Genomic DNA, 24,373 nt, shown 5'->3' with positions numbered 1-24,373 from the left:
CTTCTGTATTCACTCTAAATAGAATTATCCCTCTTGCCACCTTCACCAGAATACAGACTTGGAGGTGGTAAAGGGAAAAGGTGGATCAGCCACGTTTTCAGAGGGTAGAAGCCCTTCTGGCTCATGAAAATGAGCACAATTTATATCCACAATGTCATGCCATTTAGAATTGGCATATTATGGCTATCGCTGTTACTTGCTGGACCAAGGAAATCTAGACCACCTCGGATAAGTGTTTGGCCCATGTGTGTTTAAAAACTTCCAGTGATGGGGATTCTGCATCCCTTTCTTCTTTGGAAGCCTTTTTCAGAGCATAACTCCCTTTGTATTAGAAAGCTTTTTTCCTAGTATCTACTTTAAATCTCTCTTGCTGCAGATTAAACTCATAACTTCTTGTTCTGCCTTCAGTAGACATGGAGATTAACTGATTGCTTTCTTTTAATAGCAGCCCTTAACTTGTATGAAAACTGCTAGCAAATCCCCTCCTTGTTGGTCTTCTTTCCTCAAGACTAAAAGTGCCCAGGTTATTTTTTAACCACAGTTTTTGAGCTGAAGCAGTGGTGAACATGTGACTGCAGGAGAGAGCCTTCTGTGCAGTTTGAAGGACTGAATGCCAACAAAACCCTTGTTGGAGTGGGGGAGTGATCTATGCTACATTTATTAAGATGCATATAGAATCTTTTATTGATTTTAATATATTTTCTTTATAATATTTTTAAGAATAAAAGAGTTTGCTTAGGAAAAAACTGTGTGGTAACTTGTAGCTGTGACCATAATGATGTGTAGAGTCCCTGAGGAGAGAAGTGAAGAGTCTGTTTTTTAGGCAGTCTGGCTTTTACTGGGGATAGCACAGAATTGCGGGGAACTATATTGCCTGGAACTGCCCTACTCAGAGACGAGAGAGACATGGGTCTCTGCCCAAGGGTGCATCTACACTGCAACACTATTTCAAAATAACTAGCGCTATTCCAAAATAACTTAGTCCATGTCTACACTGCAGGCAGTGATTTCAAAATAGTGTCAAAATACTGTCAAGCTGGAGGACTTCTTACTCCAATTCCTGTAATCCTCATTGTACAAGGAATAAGGGAAGTTGGAGGAAGAGTGCTCTATTTCGAAATAAGTGCTGTGTAGATGCTCTCTATTTCGAAATAAGATGCACAATTGACATAGATTAATTTGTGTGGCTTATTTCGAGTTAAGCCCTGCAGTGTAGACACACCACAAGAGAGCTGTCAGCTGAGAAGCCAGGAGCCTAGATTGAGTGCCTTTGTAGGACCATTAAGAAGAAATTTAGGTCAGTTATCCCCAATTGTGGCACACTCTATGCTGCTGCTTCTGCTGGTAGTGCATTATGGCCAGGACATTACTGAAATATTGGTTGCACTGCTATGGGCTAGGGAAGCTGCACACTATCCTGTTTTTATTAGTTGGACCAAAGAGATCTGAACTGGGATGGGCTTCTCAGCCTGAGCCATAGCTAAAATGTTGGGCCTTCTCAAGTATGTTCAGCATTGTAGTGCAAGCCTGAATCTGTTGACCTGGGCTCAGAGGCTTGCTGTTGTGGGGAGCTACTGACTGTACAGATGGACTTGAGTGACTGTGAAATGAAGAGCCTACTTTGAAGTAGGAACTTGAGTTGGAGAATGGCACTAAATGAACTGAAATGTTCTACTGTGGAAGTTCCTCTGTTTGAATGAAGAACAGGAAGGATGCATTTGTTTTGGGAATCAAGAAGCTACACTGGATGGGTATGTCTACACTACAAAGTTAATTCGAACTAACGTCCGTTAGTTCGAATTAACTTTCATAGGCGCTACACTAGCACTCCACTAGTTCAAACTTAATTCGAACTAGCGGAGCGCTTAGTTCGAACTCGGTAAACCTCATTTTACGAGGACTAAGCCTAGTTCGAACTTACTAGTTCGAATTAAGGGCTGTGTAGCCCCTTAATTCGAACTAGTGGGAGGCTAGCCCTCCCCAGCCACTCTGGCCAACACCAGGGAAACTCTATTGCCCCCCTCCCGGCCCCAGATCCCTTAAAGGGACACGGGCTGGCTACGGTGCCCGTGCCAGGTGCAAGCCTGCCAGCACCCAGCCAGCAGACCCTGCACCTGGGACGGCACGAGCCAGCCACCCGATGTCCCCCAGCTCTCCCCCTCTTCCTGGGACCAGGCAGGTGGCTCCCGGGAGCTTGCCCAGGACTGCAAGAGGCGGGCACCCGCCTGGTCCAGTGCAGACATCGTGGACCTTGTCCACGACCTCCGCACTAGGCACAGGAAAGCAGCCGTCTAGGGCAGGAGAGCTGCCAGCCTGGCCACCCAGGAACAGGTTTGCATGAAAATCAAGGTGGTCCACTGAGACCCCCAACCCTGAGCCCTGAGCTTAGAATGGCCGTACTGGGTCAGACCAAAGGTCCATCTAGCCCAGTAGCCTGTCTGCCGACAGTGGCCAACCCTAGGGACCCTGGAGGGGATGGACCAAAGACAGTGACCAAGCCATTTGTCTCGTGCCATCCCTCTCCAGCCTTCCACAAACTTCGGGCAGAGACACCACTCCTACCCCCTGGCTAATACCACTCTATGGACCCAACCTCCATGAATTGATCTCACTTCTCTTTAAACTCTGTTCTAGTTGTAGCCTTCACAGCCTCCTGCAGCAAGGAGTTCCACAGGTTGACTATTTGCTTTGTGAAGAAGAACTTTCTGTTATTAGTTTGAAGCCTGCTACCCATTCCTTTCCTTTGGTGTCCTCTAGTCCTTCTGTTATGGGAACTAATGAAGAACTTTTCTGTATGCACCTTCTTTACCCCACTCGTGCTTTTATAGACCTCTATCATATCCCCCCTCCATCTCCTCTTTTCTAAGCTGAAAAGTCCCAGTCTCTTTAGCCTCTCTTCATATGGGACCTGTTCCAAACCCCTGATCATTTTAGTTGCCCTCCCCTCTCCCACCCTCTCTCTTCCCCTCTTCCACCTCCTTTTCCCAGTCTCCCCCAGTTTTGCTCAATAAAGAGAGATTCTGTTTTTGAACACAATTGTCCTTTATTTTGTACATCAGGAAGGGGGGCTAGGGAGGGGTAAGTGGAAGGAGGTGAGGGAGGAATGGGGTACGAGCCCCCGATGGGGAGGACTGGGCTGGCTCTGCAGGCTTCTGGGGGTGGAACCTCTCCTGCAGCCCCCCACTTGCCCCCTCTCCCTAGATGGCAGCCTGCGGCAAGTGCAGCCGGTCTGATGGCCGAGTGCTGTGATGTGCCCAGTGTGGGTACTCCGGGCAATCCAAGCCAGGACTGCTTTGCAAGCGGGGCACCCCTGAGAACTGTCTGTCCGGGGTGGGGGTCGGGTCCCTTTAAGCACAGCCCTCGGCTAGCCTGAGACAGCAGCTCCACGCTCTAAGTCCTCATCTGATGCCCTGCCGGCACTGCTTCCGGCCATCCTTAACCCCGGTTCAGGGTCCACTCTGTGTGGACATGCTAGTTCGAATTAGCAAAATGCTAATTTGGACTAGTTTTTTAGTCTGGATGCGTTAGTTCGAATTAGCTTAGTTCAAATTAAGTTAGTTCGAATTAGCGCTGTCGTGCAGACATACCCGATGAGAAGAGCAGAGCTCTCCCATGACATTACAGGTCAAGGATAGGATGCAATCATTTTGGTTAATCTGAGTGGAAGTACTAGAGTTAGTTTCCCACAGAAAACTGCTCCATTTGCAGGTATAAAGTGGGCTCTTTATTGACTGCAACTAGTCAGGACTTCTAGTGCTGTTTTTTATTATGTTGTTCAGTGCTAATGTGTGGTGAATAGTTAATTAATCATTGAATTTTTAAGCCTTCAGTACTATGAAAACTGCCTATAGTACTGGGTATTTAATTTTTCTGATTTGGCCAAACAGAAATTGAGCCAAGTGAAAGTGTTTTGGATACACAAATGCCAAGCAACTGGAATAAATCAAATCTAGCTTGTATGTGAAGCTTGCCTGTGGGATTTCATGCACCTGTGACTTGTTTGTAGTGTATTTAGCGGTACTGTATTTGAGAAGACAGCGCTATCTCTTTTCCTTATCTACTTTTGCCAAAAACAAAACCACCAGCTGGCTTTATCTTGGCTTGCAGCTAGTTGGTGTAAGAGTTGAGTCTGGCAGTGGCTGACACAACTGAGTTCCTGCACTGCAAATGACTTTCCAGTCCCCAGAATGAAAATAGCTGTGTGGTGCCATGCTTTTCTGCTGACGTGACAATCCCCCCGGCTCTATGTAGAGTTGGTCCTGGATGTTAAGTGTGCCAGTAATGTGTAGGCCTCTAGAGAGGGCAAGTTTTTCTTTACCAAACACTTTCTTCCTTTGTGGCTACTTGACTGCCTTGCTTCTATCTGCTGTATGAAATTTGCCTTCACTATAGGCCTCATTTGAAATCTAAGTACCGTATATTCAGAAATAGTGTTTTGCATATTTTTATTATAATGGCTTTTGTATAGACTATAATCCCCAAAAGCTTTAAAAAGTATATGGTATAAATATATATAAAATGATAGTGTGGATAAATTGTTCTGCCATTCCTTACTAGATGATGTTGTAACGCCCATCTTCAGAATGATGTTTTTATGAAAGAAACCTAGTTTGGATTTTTATTCATTCTCTTTTTTGCCGTACTATTACTAAATGCCAGTGGATATAAGCAAGGATTTGCATGCCTAGGTTTTCACTTGTCGCGGATGGGGAAACTGGAGGATATGGGTGGTGGTTGTTTGCTTATTTTAGGGAAAACCTTAAAAAAAATGTAGAAATGCTAATATTTTTGTCTTTCCTCCATCTTCTCAAATAGATAATCTTAAGTGACTTGGTATTATGAAGGAAGAGTCTATTGCACAAAAATGTTTGATCTTTAAATCCCGCAAAATGATGTATTAGAGGAAGCCAAGTTACTGGTTCGGAGATTTCATATTGAAGGATGAACAGTGAAGAGGAGTTCTTTGATGCTGTTACGGGTGAGTAGAAGGCATCCTGCAAAAAAAAGCCTTAATGCTGGCTTTCCTTCTGCCTTGAATAAACCGTTTAGCATTTGTGCCTCAGCTTCATGATCTGTAAAATGGAGATAAACTCAATAGGCTGAAGAGGCTTAATGTTTGTAAAGTACTTTGAAAATGAAAACTGTTGCATAAGTCCTGAGTAGTGAATTTTAACTTGAGTGGAGAATTTCCCCCACAGTGTTACAATGGACAGTGTTTTCTAGTTAGAATTTAATTATAAAACAATGCTTCTAGTGTAAGGAGCCAAAATCTTTGCTGTCCTGTATTGAAAACCTGAACCTCTTGACACTTGAGCCTTATGTCGGAAAGCACTTTTCTTTGAAATAATGAGAAACATTGGTTATTTGCAATAGCTGTATGTGGTTTTAAAGGTGAACTGAAATGCTTTTCAAAAAGAAATGTATATTTAAAAAAAAAAACTTTTAAAGATCCTAAATCATCAACCTAATGTTACTTGAATGATTTTTCAAGTGTTAAGAGTGGGAAATATTGGAAGCTGGGCTGACTCGGGTCATTTGCTGCGTCTTTGCTGGAAGTGTGAAGTCATGCAGTAGACATGAGAACTCCTCTAACTCTGTGTCTATCTTATTGTTATGCAAGAAGAAAGATGATGGAGGGAAGAGAAGAAGAAAGTCGAGGCAAAAGAAGCTTCAGCTCTTAGGGTATGCCTACAGTTCATAAGGGGGTTTCCACTGATATAGTTAATCCATCTCTCTGAGAAATGGTAGCTAAGTGAATGGAATAATTTTTCTGTTCCCCTAGCCACATATGTACCGGGAGTTGCGCCCACCTAACTCCATCATACAGGTCATGAAACTTTTCACAGCCCTGATTGATGTAGTTAGGTCAGGCTAATTCTTAAGCATAGGCCAGGCCTAAGCTCTTTGAAGTGATGAAGCCACATTCCAAATCAAACTGCCTTTTAGTGTGAGCTTGTCAAGTGCTTGTCAAGACTGTTTCTCACTCTGGCATGATGCTCCAAAACCTTACCTCTATAGGCTCTGGTACAAAAACTCCCCCCCCCCCCCCAAATCCTAATACCTGGATTTGGGGAAATCCTCTGCCACTATCAAGTGCTTTTGAATCCACAAACAGGGGTGGACACTTGAAACCAACCCTAGGGGTACCCCAAGCTCTTTTTCCCCCAAAAGAGCTTGAAAAAGAAAAAACAAGCTGCAGTCTGTGGTAGCTGACCCTTCAGTCAGGCATGCAGATACAGACAGACCTTGCAGGACATCAGAATCAACCCTTTACTGTCTAATTAGAAAAAAGAAACAAACTTTTATTATCAAAATAAAACTATAGTTGCAAACATAGTAAAGTGGCCAGATGGAAAGAGCCACCAATTGAGAGAGATACTCAGGGAAAGTCCCTGGACTAACAGCTTTAGTTACAAAAGAAAAAAAAACATGGTTAACAGCTCAGACATTATTTCCAAATCCCCAAACAAGGAAAACAATAAATCCTGACGGACTAGCTAAACTTTTCCCTACTTACACCTTGTAGAAAGTCCATTCTTGGAGAGGGAAGTGTCTCCCATCTCCGTCAATACATTGGCGAAAGCACTCTGCCTCTCAAACAGGGAACAGAGAGAGGAAAAAAAACCCTCTTCCAGTTTGAAATTCCTACCTGCATTGTTATTGGCTGACCACCCGATACCTGGCTAGGTACAGGAGACATTAGTTAATCCCTTAGAGTACGTCTACATTTGCTCCCTAGTTTGGGCTAGGGTTGCAAATGTAGGCGACCGAAATTGCTAATGAAGCAGGGATTTAAATATCCTGCGCTTCATTAGCAAGATCTCACCCGGCACGCTAGTCCGAATCATAGCTGATTTGAACCAGGAAGTGTGCGCTGGGACGTGATCGTTCGAACGAAAGCCCTTGGTTTGAACTACTGTTACTCATTTTTTGGTTCGAACTACCGTGTCCCGGCGCGCACTTCCTGATTTGAATCAACTGTGATTCGGACTAGTGCACTGGGCGAGATCTTGCTAATGAAGCGCGGGATATTTAAATCCCCGCTTCATTAGCAATTTTGGTCGCCTACATTTGCATCCCTAGTCCGAACTAGGGAGCAAATGTAGACGTACCCTTAGTCACCAGGGCCTGGTCAGCACTCCTGATTATGACAGTGCTTTCAAGATTGGCCTCTCGTTTCAGGGAGGTGGGGCTGCATTGGTTTTCCTGTTGAGGTTTGATGCTCCCATACCATTTCTTCCACTGACTACTGCTGTCTTTCTCTCCATCACGTTGTACTGTTTTAGACCTCTGGCATGGTTTGGATGGGGAGCCATGTTCATTGTTGAATTTCTGAGACAGGTTTTCCTCTTCCTTTGTCTCCCACCAGTGTTATCTTGCCATTAGTATACTGTCTTTTCTCCCATCTAGCCATACCATGTGGTTTGTAACTTGCTGCTCTCCAGGACAGTGGTTTTTAAACTACAGATCATGACCTAGTACTGAGTCTCCGGTGGAGATGCTAAGGCAGGCCATTTGCCTGTCCTGGCACTGCAGACTGAGCTGTGTGCCAGAAGCAGCTGGCAACAGGCCTAGCTCTTAGATATGTGTGTGGAGGGAGGGGGGGAAATGCACAGGGCACCGCGCACTGCCACTGCCCTGAGTGCTAGCTCCATGCTCCCATTAGCTGGGAACCTGCTGCTGACTGCTTCTGGGGTGCAGCATATATATAGTTGTGTAGATGCAGTCCATATAACACAGAGCTGTCCATAATGGTAAAAGTAAAAGGATTGAGAACCGCTGCTGTAGTACATTGGAATGAATCCCAGAGTTTCTATTTAGATCCACCTGTTGGTATGATGGTCTCTCATCTGTGTTTGGATCTGGCCCTTAGGTCTTTCCATAAGTCTTCTGCCTCAGCTCTTTGTGCTTGCCCTTTTTGTTGCTCCCAGACCTGTAGGGTATGCACCTGTCACAGACCCCATTGTTGGGCCATTTTAGGTTCTGTTGGGTCCTGATTCTAGCCAATCTATCTTGAAATCTTGACTCAAAGCTGGATGCTCTTAGCAGAACCAGCAGTCTGCTCTTTCCATGGATATGTTCTCTTTCTATACTGATCTTGCCAATAAAAGGGCAGATGTGACCTTCAGATGTACACATGGCCATCTTGTAGCCCACTTTCCTGTGTCAGAGGACCAGGGTACACTTGAGTGCCTCCATGGCCCAAGCTATGTTATCCTTCCCCCTCCTATGAGGAAATAGCTCCAAACACACAGGAAGAGCCTCTCGGCAGTAATGACTCAGTGTCATAAGCATAGACATGATGTCTGATCATCTTCCATATGGACACTTGCTCTGGAAGAGAATGGATGCCAGTCTGTTGGGGTGGGGAACCTACTTCTTTGTCTAGGCTTCTTCAATGGGGAACAGACACTTCACCGAGGACCTGTGTGATAGAACTGTGTGTTGCTCACTTGTCCTTGCAAATTTGAGAATTGCTCTTCATCCTGTCCCTTCATCCTCTTCACCTCTGTCCTGATTCATCCTTGGTAAGTGAATGGTTGTTACACATGTGAGCAGGCATTGAGGAGCCCAGAGCTTGTTACTCAGGGCACAAATCTTTTAATTTGTGTTTCTGGGTGGAGAATAGTTTTCTTGCATTTAAGGGCTACGTTAGGGAACTTTTATGCATAATTCTAGGATGTACAAGGGCAAGTTAGTGTGCAACATGCTGGGGTGCTTTAGATTTTACACTCCTGCTAGTGCAGATTCAAACACCGTGTAGACAAGCCAAAAAATTCTTCAGGGAAATGATGCAAGATGGGGAACAAATTACTCTGATCACTTGTTTCTTGCCCTGGTTACTGTACTTTTTTGGCTCTGTCAAGCTTGTCCTGGATTCATTGAGGACTCTCTTGCTGTCTGGACCTGCTGAAGTTAGACTGTTTTATTCATGTGATTTGCTAGACTTCAGGTGAATGGATCAGATGTGTTGAGTGGAAGAATTGCCATAGAAAGAGGAGAGTGTCTGGCTAGTTGCTGCAATGATTCCATCTTTGCCAAAGAGAATGGTCTTGTTGACAGGCTCTTTATTCCAAAGGTTAACCCTGGGTATCGTGAAATCTTCTTCAGCTGTTGTGCAGGCACTAACCTCTCATCCTGGCATGTGCCTGAGCAGGTTGCTCTTCTCTTCTTATAGTTAATTGTTGTTCAACTTAGGTCATTTCTCTTTGCAGTGGGGAAGGAAGGGGGAGGATAGGCTCAACCATCAGCTCTTCTGTCGCTGGCTAATTCATGTTTGTTTTTACAACTGGGTCTGACTATAACAGCACATTCTGCCTCTGGTTGTGGGATCCTTCAAACTATCTTGTGAAAGGTAAGCCGTGCCTCCTGTTGAAAGCAGCTCAGTACAATTGCTATATGTAGAAACTAGATTTCTTTCAACAGATGGGGGAGTGTTGACCTCTGACAAAATATAATTTCTGTCAGTTGTATTTGTCATGGTCTAGCATTTGGGTGTTCTCCCAGCTGCTCTTTCTAGGTTTGAAGACTCTTGGTAGTCTTGACATCATGAGTTTGATTTTCTTCCTGTCTAGTACCTGGAGTTCAAACTTGGGAAGTTGATGACTGATAAAAGGGGTGGCCTCATGCCATATATACTCTGTGACTTGTGGAATACTTTGCCTCCTTGCTTCCTGGTAGGTAGAGGAATAACATAGTCTGAATGGGCTGATTTTCCTTTGCAGGATGGGGAAGAAGAAAACTATGAAAAACAGAATTACTGGTAAGTCATTTTTTGTTGAAATGGATTAAATTCTGACCATGTCTAAATATATGTTGTGTGAATGATTTTGGATCTACACTTTAAAAAAAAAAAAAAAAAAGCATTTTGGTTCACCTTTAAAGCTTATAGTTTGGAAGTGGTATTAGAGGATTAAATTGATACTTTACCACTGCTGCCTTCAGAATCTTTTTATTTCTTTTTCTCCTCCAAAACTCCACACGTGATTTGTCTCGCACCTTTTTACAACAGTGTGTCTATCCTGGAACTAATGTCCATCTGGTGAATGCCTCTGTTTTGGAAGCATTAATTAGTGATGTCCAAAGAAGAGAGATTTCCTAAAAGACTATATTATTTCAAAAAGTCACAATCAAATGTTGTCTGTCATTCCCCTCTCAGTAACATGCTCTGGATCTTCCTTTTAAAAGCAACTTTTTAAGCTTTTCTAACAGTCCTAAAGTTTTCTATTCCATTTTTAAAATTCAGAATTACATGTAGACAATATTTGGCCAACAGTTATAAAACTTTCTCAACTGAATTACAGTAGATAAGCTTAACAGCTTTTAATTACTGACAATATACCTGTGGAGCTGTTGCTGTATTTAGTGAGTACTTATCTGTGCTTTCTATGTTAAAATGTAGATTAAAATTGAGTGCAAATAATCTGACAGAGCAGATTTGAGTGTTTCTGATGTAGTAGTTATGATAAGTTCCACTCGAGTTGTGGTTGAAGATTTTTTTTGCCTGTCCTCAAAATTGGAATATTTGTTTTAGTGTTGTGTAGTCATTGATGATGACCGGATGAAATTGTTTTGTTCTTGTGTAATCACCCTTTCTATTTGAATACATACTGACGTACAATGAGAACAGCATGAGTGACTCATTTACTGAGGTGAAACAGAATGATTGGTATGTAGGCACTGGGATGCTTTTTCAGTTATTCTGCAATAATTGTTCCTTCAAATAAATTGCAAGGTTCTAGGCATAATCAAAGGGTTATAATTACACAGTGAGATGCTTGTCTGATAATCATACCCTTGTAAACGGAGTTGGCCCATTATGGAACTTTCAGGGGGATTTTAAAGGCATGTTTAACTCATTGGAAGTAGCTGGTAAGAGTGATAGTATTTTATGAGATTTAACTACCCTTTTTATTATAAATGATGAATGTCTCTTTTACTATGGACTGGCTAATGATAGGCATATGTTTGAGGCAGGTATCCCAAAGTATTGTTTATTTTAATCACTTGTATGCACATCTATTATTGTCCCCAGTTAAGTGTTAAATCCCATTGGGATGTGTTTGTCATTACATAATTACACACTTGGGAGATTGGGGTGCAGCAGAAGAGATTAATGAGTGACCTCATCCTTTGTGCCTTGTGTTAATTATAAAATAATATCACACCACCAATGCTTCCCTCTGCTTCTGAGATTGCTTGAATTATCATGCTGGGGATATAATTTTTTGTTTCAGAACTGTATAGCTTTCTGAAAGGAATTGCACGAATAGGATGGAAGCACTTCAAGGGTGCTAAAATACAACTGCTGCATTAATTATATCAAAATAATAGCTCTCCCATAGTTCATTAGTATTAAAACCCTTTAATGTTGGACTAAACTCAGATCAAGTTAAAAGATGAATTACTCTTGTTAGACCTGATTCTTATTTCAAAAGCCTGATCTAAAGCAATATTCCCTCTAATCTTTTCCATCCATGTGCAGAATATTTTTTTTATGTGCACTGAGGAACCATCGGTAGAAACAAAAACCTAGCTGTGAGCACTCTGCTAATCAACTGGGTGGCATTTGAATCTCTGCTGAGTGGACACACAAGCACCCAGGTTACAGGGAACGCTGATCTAAAGTTAAAGCGACTCTTTCTCATACAAGCAGAGTGTTAGTTTGCCAGTTCCATATGAGTTCAGTTGTTGTTGTTTTTAAATATTGTGGGTGGAGAGAATTATGTAAAAGAGACAGAAGAAGGAGGGGGAACATGAGAAAATAAGAATGAATAGCTATTCAGGAGAGGGCCAAGGGGGAGAAACTATAAAAAGCAGTCCGGCACCATTAACATCAGTGCTTTTAGGCTGCAGCTGCTCCTGTCAACTTCTGTCCCAGGCTGACCCGTCCATGCAATTTAAAAAAAAAAATCCTAGATCACTTGGCTGGTGGAAGGAAAGAGGGTGATGTATGGGTTCTAGACTTCATGATTTGTTTTCAACCTCAATGAGCTCCTGTTCTGGTGGCCTTAACTGGAGAAGGACACTTGATCATTTAAGTTTGCTCTTCTGTTCACTGACAAAGACAGATGTTTTAATATTGAAAGCATTTGGGATGTTTGAGAGGTTCTGTTAATACTGATACCCTAAATATCTATCTGTGATTTGAAGGAAGTTAAGAGTCTTGATAGGTGAAGCAGTTCTGCTGGCATGCTTCCTGTAGAACAGGCTGTTATACAGATTCGGGAGTTCCATTTTGGTGTTTATGTGACTTAAGTATGTAGAGTATGGATCAATGGGTGCACTTAAAGTGCCTTCTTTTTCTGTTGTTTCCCTGTAAAATGGAGATCAACTTCCAGATTTCCCCTACCCTCACAAAAAAGTCTTTTAAAAGACTCTTTATAATTTACACTACTTTATTAGACTTCATCAAGCACTCTTTTAGAATTGTTCTATCACAGCATCCTGTAGACCTTGACTTTGTGAACTGTTGTTGCAAATCACATTAGTTCGTGGACTTACACCTGCAGCATAAGGCCTCTTAGCCTCAACTGCAGCTTGAGATTGTGCCCATGTCCCTAGGTGATAGATGTCAATGGCACTGGAGGGGTCACCTGCTTAATTGTAGAAATTGGGCTTAGAGTGGGAACACCTAAAGGGGAATTTGGTCCATTTCCTTTCCAGCATAGTGTGATTGTTTTCAGGGTGCCTGGAACTGGGTCCATGAGTCACCATATTACCTCTGCCTCTACAGGCAGAGCAAACACGCTCTTACGAGGATCCCTGGATACCTTGTTCTACGAAGAATAAGGGCTCCTCCAAAAGAGAAGGCTTTTCTGCCATTTGGTCTAAACGGGGCCAAATGGCGGAAAAGCCTCTTCTGGAAGAGCAATCGGAAAAAGCTATGCAAGTTCTGCAGCGCAATTTGCGTAGCTTTTTCCAAAAACGGCGATAGTGTAGACCTAGCCTACCTGTGCATAACTGGGTGTCAACTCCCAGGAGCTACCAGCCTGTCAGCCTTCCAAACAATCTTCTGTGGACTGTGCTTTTCTTGTTCTCATACCATATTACTTGGTTTAAAGTAGGAATGTAAGCAAGTAGTTGACTAACAGATAAGCTTGGTTTATCAGTTAGTCGAGTCGACTACTTGACCACTATATCAGAGGCAGCAGGGAGGAAGAGGGAAGCAGGAGCTGGTGCTGGGGGGAGCCAGCTTAAAAACCGGTTCTCTCCAGTACCGTCTCTATGGTGATGCCTGCCCCCCTTCACGCTGCTGCCTCTATCAGAGGCAGCAGCGGGAGGGCGGGGGCAGGACAGGCTGCCATGAAGCAGCCTCTGCCTGTGCTGAGCCCAGGCTTGGCTAAACAGTCTCTGTATGTGGAGGGAGGTGTGTCTCGGGGTCCCAGCTCCCTGCTGTCATTCCCCCCCCCTTGGCAGACAGGAGCTGCTGGACTCTGTGCAAGCTGGGACTGAGCAAGCCCAGCTTAGTCTCAGATTGTGCTGGGTACAGGAGCTACCTCCTCTGTGCTTCTGCATTTTAAATGTAGTAAGAGCTTGACTGCCTGTGCACTCGGCTCTTACTAAATTTAAACTGCAGGGCCGCAGAGGAGGTAGCTCCTGGACCCAGCATGAGCTGGGCCTGAGTGCCTTCCCTTATCAACTAATCGTGTAGCCAATAAAAATGTTATTGACTACACAATTAGTGAATTACCTGCCTCTTAACATCCTTAGTTTGAAGAAACTGTGTATTCCTTATTTCAATATTTTTCTTTGTATTCTTTTATTTTATAAGGAAACTATACAATAGACTTAAGTCAATTACACCTGTCCCAGTTCACTCTGACTTAGCAATGTCTCTTTGTCTTTTGTCTCTTAAGAATAAAACTATTTGTATAGATAGGTCAATTCCACTTTTTGAAGATCTTTGACAAAGCAGAATCATAGAAGAATAGGACTGGAAAGGACTTATAGAGAGACCATTTAGTCCTGTCCCCTGCACTTAAGGCAGGACATGCAAGATCATGTGGCTGAAAAAAAAATTATAATAATTGCATTTAAATTGAAGCTCTAAAGTAGAAAAGACAGTAGACTTAATCAGATTTGAAGCAATCGAACAATTCACAGTTTTTACAAATTAATGTTGTATACTTAGCATGATGGAAAAAAACTGGTTGAGGGTCTTGATTCTAGTGATACTTGGTTCTGTATGCTCTTGGAAACTAGATCCAAAAACAAAGATTCTGAACTTGGTGATATTTCATAGTAAAGTGCATTGGGTACATTCAAGGTTTTAAGGTAAGTGTACTGCTAATATATTACTAACAGGTGTGCACTGTGTAGAGTCATAAAGTTCCTGAGAAAGTTACTGACTTGTACTTGTCTTATACAGGCTTTGATTCTGACAATTCTTCAGGAGACTTTTCAGAAACAAATCACAAAGTTGCAGAAATGCTTGATCTGGATCCATCGCAAAGCAATAGGACTGGAAAACATAATGGAGAAAGACAACGTCAGGAGAATGGAATTAAGAAACACAGGTAGATGTGCAGAGTGCATGTTAAACAGTAGATGTAGTTACAATTTCAGAGTAACTGTAACTGTATTTCCCCCTATGTGGCTGCTCAAGGGCACCCTTAAAGGTTCCTGGTTCCTAGCTGTAACCTTGTTTGAGCGGAGACCTGCATCTCGTTCCCTTCTGACTTGGGATTTTAAAGCTGCACGGCTCCCTGGTTTACACTGACATTCCCAGCAAGCTAGGTTGCCTAAACAGGCCTTTGTCTGTGTATTACTTCCTCGCTGAAGGCTATAGCCAATGTATTGCCTGCACTTACGAGTAACCATGTAGCTCCTAAGCATGCAATTTTATTCTTCAACATTACAGAGAAAATATACCAAAACACAAAAATTACTACAAGCATGCTAAAAAATTTACCAGAGGTCACAGCCAGTTCCAACCTAGGGCTCTGCTAAGTTGGTCCTTCAAAACCCACAGCTGTTTCTCACCATCATTACAAGTTCAAATCCATCTTAGATCTAGAACAAGAACTTAAATTGGGCAGGTTAGCTGCTGCTTTATTCAGTTTGTCTTTTTTTATCTTGACCTCCTGCAATAGATAATCAGCAAAGAGTGGCCCTTTCCTTAGTACATAGTTAAGACTGGCTTTTTACATCACCAGGCAATCTGTGTTAACTTCTCTGGGGATTCTCCAAGAAATCCACTTAATCCATATTTTCCCAGAAGTCCCTACTTGTCTAGCACATCTTCAGTGTAACTTTTGAACTCTTAGGTCTTATATCTGTCATATATCCCACCTAGAGATGTTTCATGCACTATAGGTCCACAGTAATACATACACTTAATACAATAAGGTCTTTCAAGGATATTGTAGGAATTTGCCATCACTCTGACAGATGCTAATCACAGCGTCTGCTTTTGAGAAGTTTCTGAGGGAATCTGTCCCTTTCACCCCAGCCAACTCTTACCATCTTTGGTTTTCTCCCCTTATGTGCATCTGACTTCTACCTTTTTCAGCACATCTCAGTGGAAAAGGACCCGTTGGGCCGGCCTGTTGATCAAGACTGAATATAATGTTAGGCAGCTAGGTAGGAAAATCTGGGTAGAAATGCTGACAGGTTTTTTTCAGGTGCTCTGTGTGAAATTGTCCAATAAGTCACTTTAATAAAATAAAAGGTTTGTATAACATACCTCATCAGAATACAGTGCAAAGTCCAGGGAGGAAGGGGGTGTCCCTTAGCTTAGTTACAGAGAAAATAAAATTTTGTATTTCTTCAAAGCTGACCATTTCATGGTCACGCCCTTTCTTTTGGATCCGGAGGGAAATCTCCCTTTTCTCTCATGGCTCTGGAAACAGATTTGCTCTCTTGTGTTCAAACTGAGTGTTCCAGTCCTCATCCCTATTTTCCCCTAGTAGTCTTCTGAAAATAAATACACACAATAGGTGCTGGTAAACATTTGCATTCCCCTAGTCTGCAGGTGGTGGTTGAGGAAGGAGAAGAAAGTCCTTTGACCATGTTAAACAGTTGTCTTTCAAAAGTTTAACTTCTTGGCTCCAGTGTAGCATTTCCCAGAGCACTTTGTCTGAATGTAACCAGTTTGTACAAGAGCCTTGCCATTAAACAGACTTGATCCTTGGTATGCATTCCTCTTTCCCATCATCTCCAGTAAGAAAATACAAACTGACAGACTCCAGAACTTTTGTCAGAGTGCCATGTCAGCCCATGTAATAGTGGTTTTCATTGTCTCCTTCCCAAGGTCCATGCTTGAGCCATGGATGCTGCTTTCTGGAAGTTAGGTTAGATGTGCTTGCAATATCATTCGAGCCTCCCTTCCCTTTCCCTCCCCTCTGCTTCCCCCCATATGCCAGGGCAAAGGAGTTGCAGCTGTATGGGCTAAAGAGGATGTGTTGTACCTTTTTATCTGGCCCAGTTAGGAATACCTGGAAAAGACGCTACAGTCCTAGATGCTAGTGCTTTCAAAGATTGTCTCCTATAGGAAGTTGTTTTGATTGTGATGTGTCTCTGATAGTGGTGTTTCATTGGAGTAGTGTTGCCAGATTCGGGGGAGGGGTCCTCTAGAACAGTGTTTCTCAACTGTTTTTTATAACGTATCTCTTAAAAAAAAAAAAAAAATAAGTACCCCCAGTAGCTACAGTTTTCAGACACGCGCATTTTTTTGTGCATTTCTACCATTGCAACACATTTGTTTAAACAACTTAATCGTAGCTGGGTGGGCAATGAAATATTTGGACATAAAAAGTACAAAAAAAAAAGCACTGTAAAACTTAAAACAAAAATTCAGTTTTCTCCAAATTTCAGTTGTGTTGATGTATCCCCCAGACTTCTCTCGAGTACCCCTAAGGGTAGTTGTACCACTGGTTGAGAAACACTGCTCTAGGAAACTTACCCATTGCAGAGATTTGGGACAGCTTGTTAATTTCTGGAGATAATATCGGGGCTGCAGGACAATGAGAGATCTGGGGAGCTTCATGGATTTCTCAGGGATCTCCTGTAGGTTTTTCCATGGAAGGGGGTGGGAATGACCTGGCCCAGTAACAGGTGAACTCTAATTTATTCTTTGGATAAGGGCATAGCCTCCTGGCATTTGTATCATGAACACATTATCCCTTACCTTTCTCTCCTATCTGGATCACCCTGATTTAAGGGAAAGAACTCTGGGGGAGGGGAGGAGAGGAGAGAGAGAGAGAATGCACACTACACATGCTACAAATTCAGTATACTAAGGACACTATTAAGTGTGCCCAATAGTTCAGTGTGCTGCAAGGCAAGATACCCGAGTTCTACTCCCAACTTGGTCACTGTGTGATCATTGGTAAGTCACTATACCTTCCTTGGTGCTTCTGTAAAGTGTGGCTTACCTTTCTTTATAAGATGCTTTGAGATCTGTAGATGGAAAAATTGTTTTATGTAAGGTCTTTATTAATTATTCTAATGGCTTTTTCCCCCTACAGAACATCATTACCTGCACCAATGTTTTCTAGGAGTGATTTCAGTGTGTGGAGTATATTAAAAAAATGCATTGGACTGGTAAGTCACTTGTCAACAGGCAGAGGAGACCTACCTTTGATTCCCCAGTACTCTTAGCAAAATGTTTATCTTAAAGGGAGGAGTATTGGTTTTGTATTTCCATCTTAAAGACACCCAAACAATGGAGTATTCTACTTGTGCTGAAGAACTTGAAAGTAATGATAGATAAAAGTGAAATTGACTAGTTTCAGCCTTAGAAATGCAAAAATAAGAAGCATAAATGATACATTTTCAGTTCTCTGTAATGTAAGATAGTGCTAACAATTTGTTAGAACTCTTTAACTCTGACTCTTAATCTTAGTGTCCTTTAGTAAACTGAGGATTGATAAGCATGCTGTTTCCAAATAATATGGTACTTGAAGTTTAGTCAGAGCTGTTTATATTGACTTGAATAGATTAATTGGAGAAATATTTTCCTTATCCCAGTAGTTGGGTATGTTGAACTGATAATTTCTTACCATTTTACAAGTAATAGTTGGGTACCCACAGGGTATATCTATACAGCAGTGTTATTTCAGAATAACGTCAACTAGCTGATGTTATTCCGAAATAACTGTCCGCGTCTACACTACTAGCAGTTATTTCGACATAATGTCGTAAAAATGTTGATCTGGAGGACTTCTTACTCTGACTCTTGTAATCCTCATTTTATGAGGAGTAAGGGAAGTTGGAGGAAGAGTGATCTATCTTGGATTTCTTGCTGCGTAGACAGCGCCAAAAGCCGAAATAAGCTTATTTTGACATAGGCTACACAATTGATGTAGCTGAAGTTGTGTAGCTAATTTCGGCTTTTGCCTTGCTGTGTAGATGTGCTCTAAAAGACTCCTTCAGACATCTTCAGAGTTGTATTCTTCAGCGTGGGTTAAACAACATACAGTTACATAGCACTACTTGCCAGTACGACATTTGACAAAATATAATATGAGGCTTTATTTTCATAGAATCATAGAATACTAGAACTGGAAGGGACCTCGAGAGGTCATCAAGTCCAGTCCCCTGCACTCATGGCAGGACCAAGCACCATCTAGATCATCCCTGACAGGTGTTTATCTAACCTGCTCTTAAACATTTCTAGTGATAGAGATTCCCCAAGCTCTCTAGGCAGTTTATTCCAGTGTTTAACCACCCTGACAGGAAGCTTTTCCTAATGTCCAACCTAAACCTCCCTTGCTTCAATTTAAGCGCATTGCATCTTGTGCTATCATCAGAGGTTAAGAAGGATAATTTTTCTCCCTTCTCCTTGTAAATACCCTTTTAGGTACTTGAAAGCTGTTATCATGTCCCCTCTCCACCTTTTCTTTTCTAGTCTAAACAAACCCAATTATTTCAAACTTCCCTCATTGGTCATGTTTTCTAGACCTTTAATCAATTTTGCCTTTCATATAGCTTAGAGAGGTGATGTACCAGGACATCTCTCTTTCAGCTGAATAGGGGAATTTGATTGAATAGGGGAATTTGTAATCTCAATTATGCCCTGTATCTCCATCTAGAGAGTTCAAGGTGTAAACTGAGACTAGAGGGCATGATCTGAATTGGGTCATCTGACTATTCTTGACACCAAGAATTAAAGAACTCTAATTAGCAGAAGTACCACTGTAAAGGACAATTGGCCTCCAATCTTAATTGCCAATCATGAACATTTTTTTTTAATCCTTTCAAAAATTTGCAATCACTTACTGCAGTGCTTGCATCTGAATGGAAGGAAAAAATCCCTGTCTTCACAAAGCACCTTTTTACCTTTTTTTCAAAAATGACCTGTGTCTGCTTGGCTAGTAAGAGGTCTTGAGAGCAAAAGAGCCTGGAGCTTGATGCATCTACTTGTTTGAAGTTCAGACAGTGGTTTTCTTTGTATCAGCAATAGAGCTACATGAAACTTATTTGGCAAATACTAAATGATCTGAAAAATGCATATTTCAGGGCACTGAAATTATACAGCTCAAAATTTAGTGAATCATTTTGACCCTCTCCAAAGAATGAACGAACAAACAAACAAAAAACAAAAATCCTGAAGAAAAATTCAAAAATATTAGAAGTCTGCTTCGACATTTTGTTTTGATTCAACAGTTTTCAACCCTTTTTGTTTTTCATTGAAGAAAAATCAGAACAAATGTTTTTATTTGAAATAAGCTGAACCCAAACAATTTGGCCACCAAACAGAAAAATTAATGATTTTCTCAGCTCTAACTAGGAGGCAGAATAAGAAACATTGTTTAGCCTCGTTTGTAGAGCACTGGTACAAATAGTCACTTTAAAATTTGTGAAAACATTTTAAATCATGTTCCTGCCAGAAAATGGAAGATGTTTCAAAGTACAATAAAGATTGGTGGGGGGGCAATAACTGGCCCTCAAGATGGATGCAGTTCCTCAGGGGTAGCCTTTGGCGGGCCGTCGCTGCTTTATCTACCTTCACCTCCACAAGAACGGCCACTTGAAGCTCCTGTTGGCTGTGAATTACCATTCCCTGCCAATGGGAGCTACACAAAGTGGTGTCCTATGAACCATCTGCAGCTTACTGCCTACCCTGGTTTAGATGATCAGTGACAATTTTTCAAGGGATCCAATTCATTATGCTGTGATATACTAGCTAATGCATCATCTGTTGGAAGGAAAGTTTAACCTCTTCTTTACTGTCACAAGACATTGAGTTGCAGTGGGCATTTTTTCTTGGCTGCAATGCTAGATAAGACTCCATTTGGACTCCTTTATTAATACTCCTTATTAGGCTTCTGCTGTACGTGTGGTAGGGAATGACCAGAACCAGGAGTCTGAGCTGGGCTTATCGTGTGTCAGTGAAGACCACTATTGTCAAACCACCCCAAAATTCATCTTGGAATCTTGCTTTTGCCTATTGGTATCCTAGAAGTGCGTCAAAGAGAATGACTTTTCCTTTTATCATCTAGGAGCTGTCTAAAATTACAATGCCTATTGTCTTCAATGAGCCACTGAGCTTCCTCCAGCGGATAACCGAATACATGGAACACATATACCTCATTCATAAAGCTAGCAGTCATGTGAACTCCCTGGAAAGAATGCAGGCAAGTGACACTTTGCATCTCTTCTTTGGGTTTAAAAAGGATTCCTCAAAGTCTCTCTTTATGATGATATCCTATTTGATGAGAGATGGGTATAGCACTCTGGATTGGTCATAGGAAACACAAGAATTGTCATACACGATTAAACTTGTGGTCCATCTAGTCAAGTCTCTCTTTACAGTGGCCTGTAGCAGATACTATAAAGGATGATGAAAACATACCTGCAGTAGGTATATACACCACCTTGAAATGATTGAAGTGGTCACTGGGAAGGAAGAGAAGAAGAATACAATCTGGAACTGAGCATGTCTAGGCCCATCACTTTTTTTTTTTTAATCTCTGTTTTTAAAAGTGCACGAATGCCACTATTTTTAGGGAAGATCAGATTATAGGTTTGGTACTGCTTCAAACAAATCCATTTTCTAACTGGCATTTTGCGAGTTTTTAAGAGTGGTGTGGCAGAACCAGGCTTTCTTTCCCATTCTTCCCTCCCACTCCAACGCCCTACATTCTTTGGAATGAGCAGAATAAATATCTCGTTAGGCACATGGTCGAAGACTTGTTAGTGGTGGGCCTAAACTGGAGTGCATCAGGATTTGTGTGTTATTCTGGAACGCTGCTTCTACTTCAATGAAATGGAGAGGATGAGAAGCACATGGTAAACTATGTATAAAAAATACATACAATGCAGGCCTCTAAGGCAACATGTGAGCAGCACAAAGCAGTGAACAGACACGTACCCTTCCTACCTGCTGGGAGAGACTCACTGCTTTGCCCTCAGCAGGGAGCTGCTGCTGTTGCTGAGGGAGAAGTGCCTCTTCCCACTCCAGGCAGCTTCGTTTGCGAGTCCTGAGCCCCTTCTGGGTGGGGCTTATTAAGCAGCTGCAGGGCAGGGCTGCCGCACAGTTTAGAGGGAACCTTGGTGCAGGCCCCATCTATGCAATCTGACAATTGTCCTTTGTACTTGGTAGCAAGATGTATGAAATATAACAAAATAAAAACTTTGTGCTGCTTTGCAAGGGACGCTAATGCAAATGGAGTATTGACATTGGAAATGATACCTGACTGCTCTTACGTTAAACTAGATTTCATTGCGTGGGCAAAAAGAGGGGTGGATGGGCAAAAAAGAATAGTTAATGTCTTTATAAGAGCTGTGTGAAGAGGAACAGACTAGTCACTGTGATCTGGCAAAGTTTGTCAGAGAAAATTACTGTTTTTTGGAAGTGAAATATTCATCCCTCTCACTCTCAAAACTTATCTAATCTATTATAAGGTGTGTGAGAGTGAGAGTGAGAGAGATATGAATATTTCACTTGGAAAAGTTTTGGTCTGTTGGGATCTGTGAATGTACTAACCCTAGGTCATGTCTTCACTACGCGGAAAGGTCGAATTAAGATACACCACACCAACTACATTAACTGCATAGCTGGAGTTGACGTTCCTTAATTTGTTTCTACAGGATATCCACAGTGGGAGGCCAATGGGAGCAAACAGTTCAGTTGGTTTCCCTTACTCCTCGCGAGAAGCAGGAGTACTGGTGCCAATGGAGGTGCCCTTTGAGTTCGATTTAGCAGGTCTTTATTAGACCTGCTAAATCAAACCCCAGAAGATTGATTTTGGCAGTGTTAATCTTCTGCTTAGTGAAGACATGGCCTTAAGCACACAGCAAATTCTCTGGCAGAATAAAGTATAATACATGCTCTAAAGGAGTCTCTGTAGCAGAGTGATGGCGTGTTTGTGTGCAGCTGGAGAAATGGGGAATCTCAAAGGTACAAGAAATTAGAGTTCCTGAATGTAGAGGCTTTTTAAAAATCACTATAGCACATGCAAATGTATTGTAAGATACTGCTGTTTTTAGTGAAACTTTCTGAAGACTGCATCCTGCTGTGTTTGTTTACAGGCTGTAGCTGCTTTTGCAGTTTCTGCAGTAGCGTCTCAGTGGGAGAGAACTGGCAAACCATTTAACCCTCTACTAGGAGAAACATATGAATTAATCAGGTGACACTGCATTCTTTAAATGTCAGTAAAGAGTGGTTGGTGGTCAGTGAGTGAAACTTGACTTCATGGCAAATTGGAAAATAATTTTATCTTAGGGAGTAGACTAATTCACTCCAGCCAGTCATATGCATTATAGCCACAACTAGCTGAAATCAATGTGAAATCTGAGAAGATCCTGATTTCGAATAAGAACTTTTTTTTTTTCTAGACCCATATTTTCTGAATTGTGCAAGGGCAGTGAAGTGTATATTATATTTTTTCCCAAGAGCCACTCCTGACCAGAGATTCCTAATAACTGTAGAGAGTGTCTTACTGATGACATAGTATGAGAGTAGATTGAGACCCTTTCGTCTGGTCTGTTGTCACCATGTAAATTCTATTTGAACTCAGTCTCCCAGAGCTGGACTACTATTGCCCAGCAAGCTTTGGAATTGCCTTCAGTTGCCCAAGTGAAACTACTTCATATGCATTCCCTGATAGATAGAGGTCAATTTGTGGAGTACTTTTTTGGGTGGTGTACATTGCATGTAAGCCTTTATTCATTGTCATACATTAACCATAGGGACTGTGCAATTGAAGTGCAGGTTTGGTCTAAAAATCCTCAGATATATTTTAAAATGTGTGATCAGACTTTATTGTAATTTTAATAAAAGTCCCTTCTTGATAAATGTTGATTACCTTTTTTTTTTTTTCTTGTCTAGGGAGGATTTAGGCTTTAGGTTTATATCTGAACAGGTCAGTCATCACCCACCTGTTAGTGCATTTTATTCTGAAGGCCTCAATAAGGACTTTGTTTTTCATGGATCAATCTACCCCAAATTAAAGTTCTGGGGGAAGAGCGTAGAAGCAGAGCCCCGAGGAACAATTACTTTGGAGCTTCTAAAGTAAGTATAACCCAACCCCTTTTTTTATATTGGACATAATATTCCTTAATATTTTTTTAAAAAAATACATGCTCTAAAGTACCATAATATTTATAGCTGAGCCATGGTTGCTTTCAACTAATTATGAAACCTTTCTTGGAGTGGGTGGAAGGAGGAGAGACTAGGGATTTAAGCATGGACTATTGCTCATCAGTTAATTCCAGGACTTTGTTGGAAGGATACCATAATCTTGCAGCTGTAACTATTGGTCTGACATTTTTACTGCAGAGGCAATTGGCATTTCTTGAATCCAAACACTTTTAAATTTGCTTGTTCTTTAAATTTTGTTAGATGCCTTCGAAATAGAGAACTAAACATACTATGATGGAGATAATTGCTGCAATATTAATTTCATTGGGAATTTTGCCTCTAAATCCCCCAGGTAGATTTAATTATGTCAACAGTATGTAAGTGCCAACTATATATAACTTCTCCTCCAGAAGTGATACTGTAGGCCATGGTAAACCTCAGGAATTCATATAAATTTTTACCCACAGTTAGACACGATTTGCCTACTGTGTACAGAGGCTTTTTATTGAAACCAATTATCTATTTCCAGGTTACTCCCAGACTTGTGTCTATTGAGAGCAGGTCTGACAAAGGAAATGATTTCGTAAGTTGTTTTGTAGCATGGCTGAGCTATAATAAAATTAAAAAAACCTCCCTAAACTTCTCTGTAAGGAATTAATGTGTACTCAGGATGATATTGAAGTAAAAGTCATTCTGGAATTGAGCACTTAAAATTGGTTTCATAAGAGCTTTTATTTAGACCTAGATTTAAAGATGTAGTTTTGAAATCTGCTTTTGTAAAACCTTTAAATAGACATTTGGTTTCAATAAGGTGGTGGCTTGCTTACTTTCTAAAGGGTTAAG

The 24,373-nt window shown here is 41.6% G+C and overlaps 1 protein-coding gene across 6 annotated transcripts in view; it reads left to right on the top strand.

The window, feature by feature from the left end:
• Positions 1-24,373, top strand: part of OSBPL2 (oxysterol binding protein like 2) — a 67,261-nt gene that overhangs the window by 24,735 nt on the left and 18,153 nt on the right. For 4 of the 6 annotated variants that reach the window (XM_075901095.1, XM_075901092.1, XM_075901093.1 and 1 more), the window contains 6 exons: positions 4,816-4,978; positions 14,372-14,519; positions 17,472-17,547; positions 20,448-20,582; positions 22,480-22,577; positions 23,279-23,461. In XM_075901095.1, the coding sequence (XP_075757210.1) occupies positions 4,942-4,978; positions 14,372-14,519; positions 17,472-17,547; positions 20,448-20,582; positions 22,480-22,577; positions 23,279-23,461 (677 nt within the window). In that variant the 5' untranslated portion in view covers positions 4,816-4,941. Of the gene's footprint in view, positions 1-4,815; positions 4,979-7,618; positions 9,356-9,725; positions 9,764-14,371; positions 14,520-17,471; positions 17,548-20,447; positions 20,583-22,479; positions 22,578-23,278; positions 23,462-24,373 lie in introns of those variants that run through there. The other 2 variants (XM_075901094.1, XM_075901096.1) reach the window with 2 other exon arrangements.

The sequence above is a fragment of the Pelodiscus sinensis genome, chromosome 18 (assembly GCF_049634645.1).
Source record: "Pelodiscus sinensis isolate JC-2024 chromosome 18, ASM4963464v1, whole genome shotgun sequence".
Taxonomy (NCBI): domain Eukaryota; kingdom Metazoa; phylum Chordata; order Testudines; family Trionychidae; genus Pelodiscus; species Pelodiscus sinensis.
This window is presented reverse-complemented; position numbering and strand designations above follow the sequence as displayed.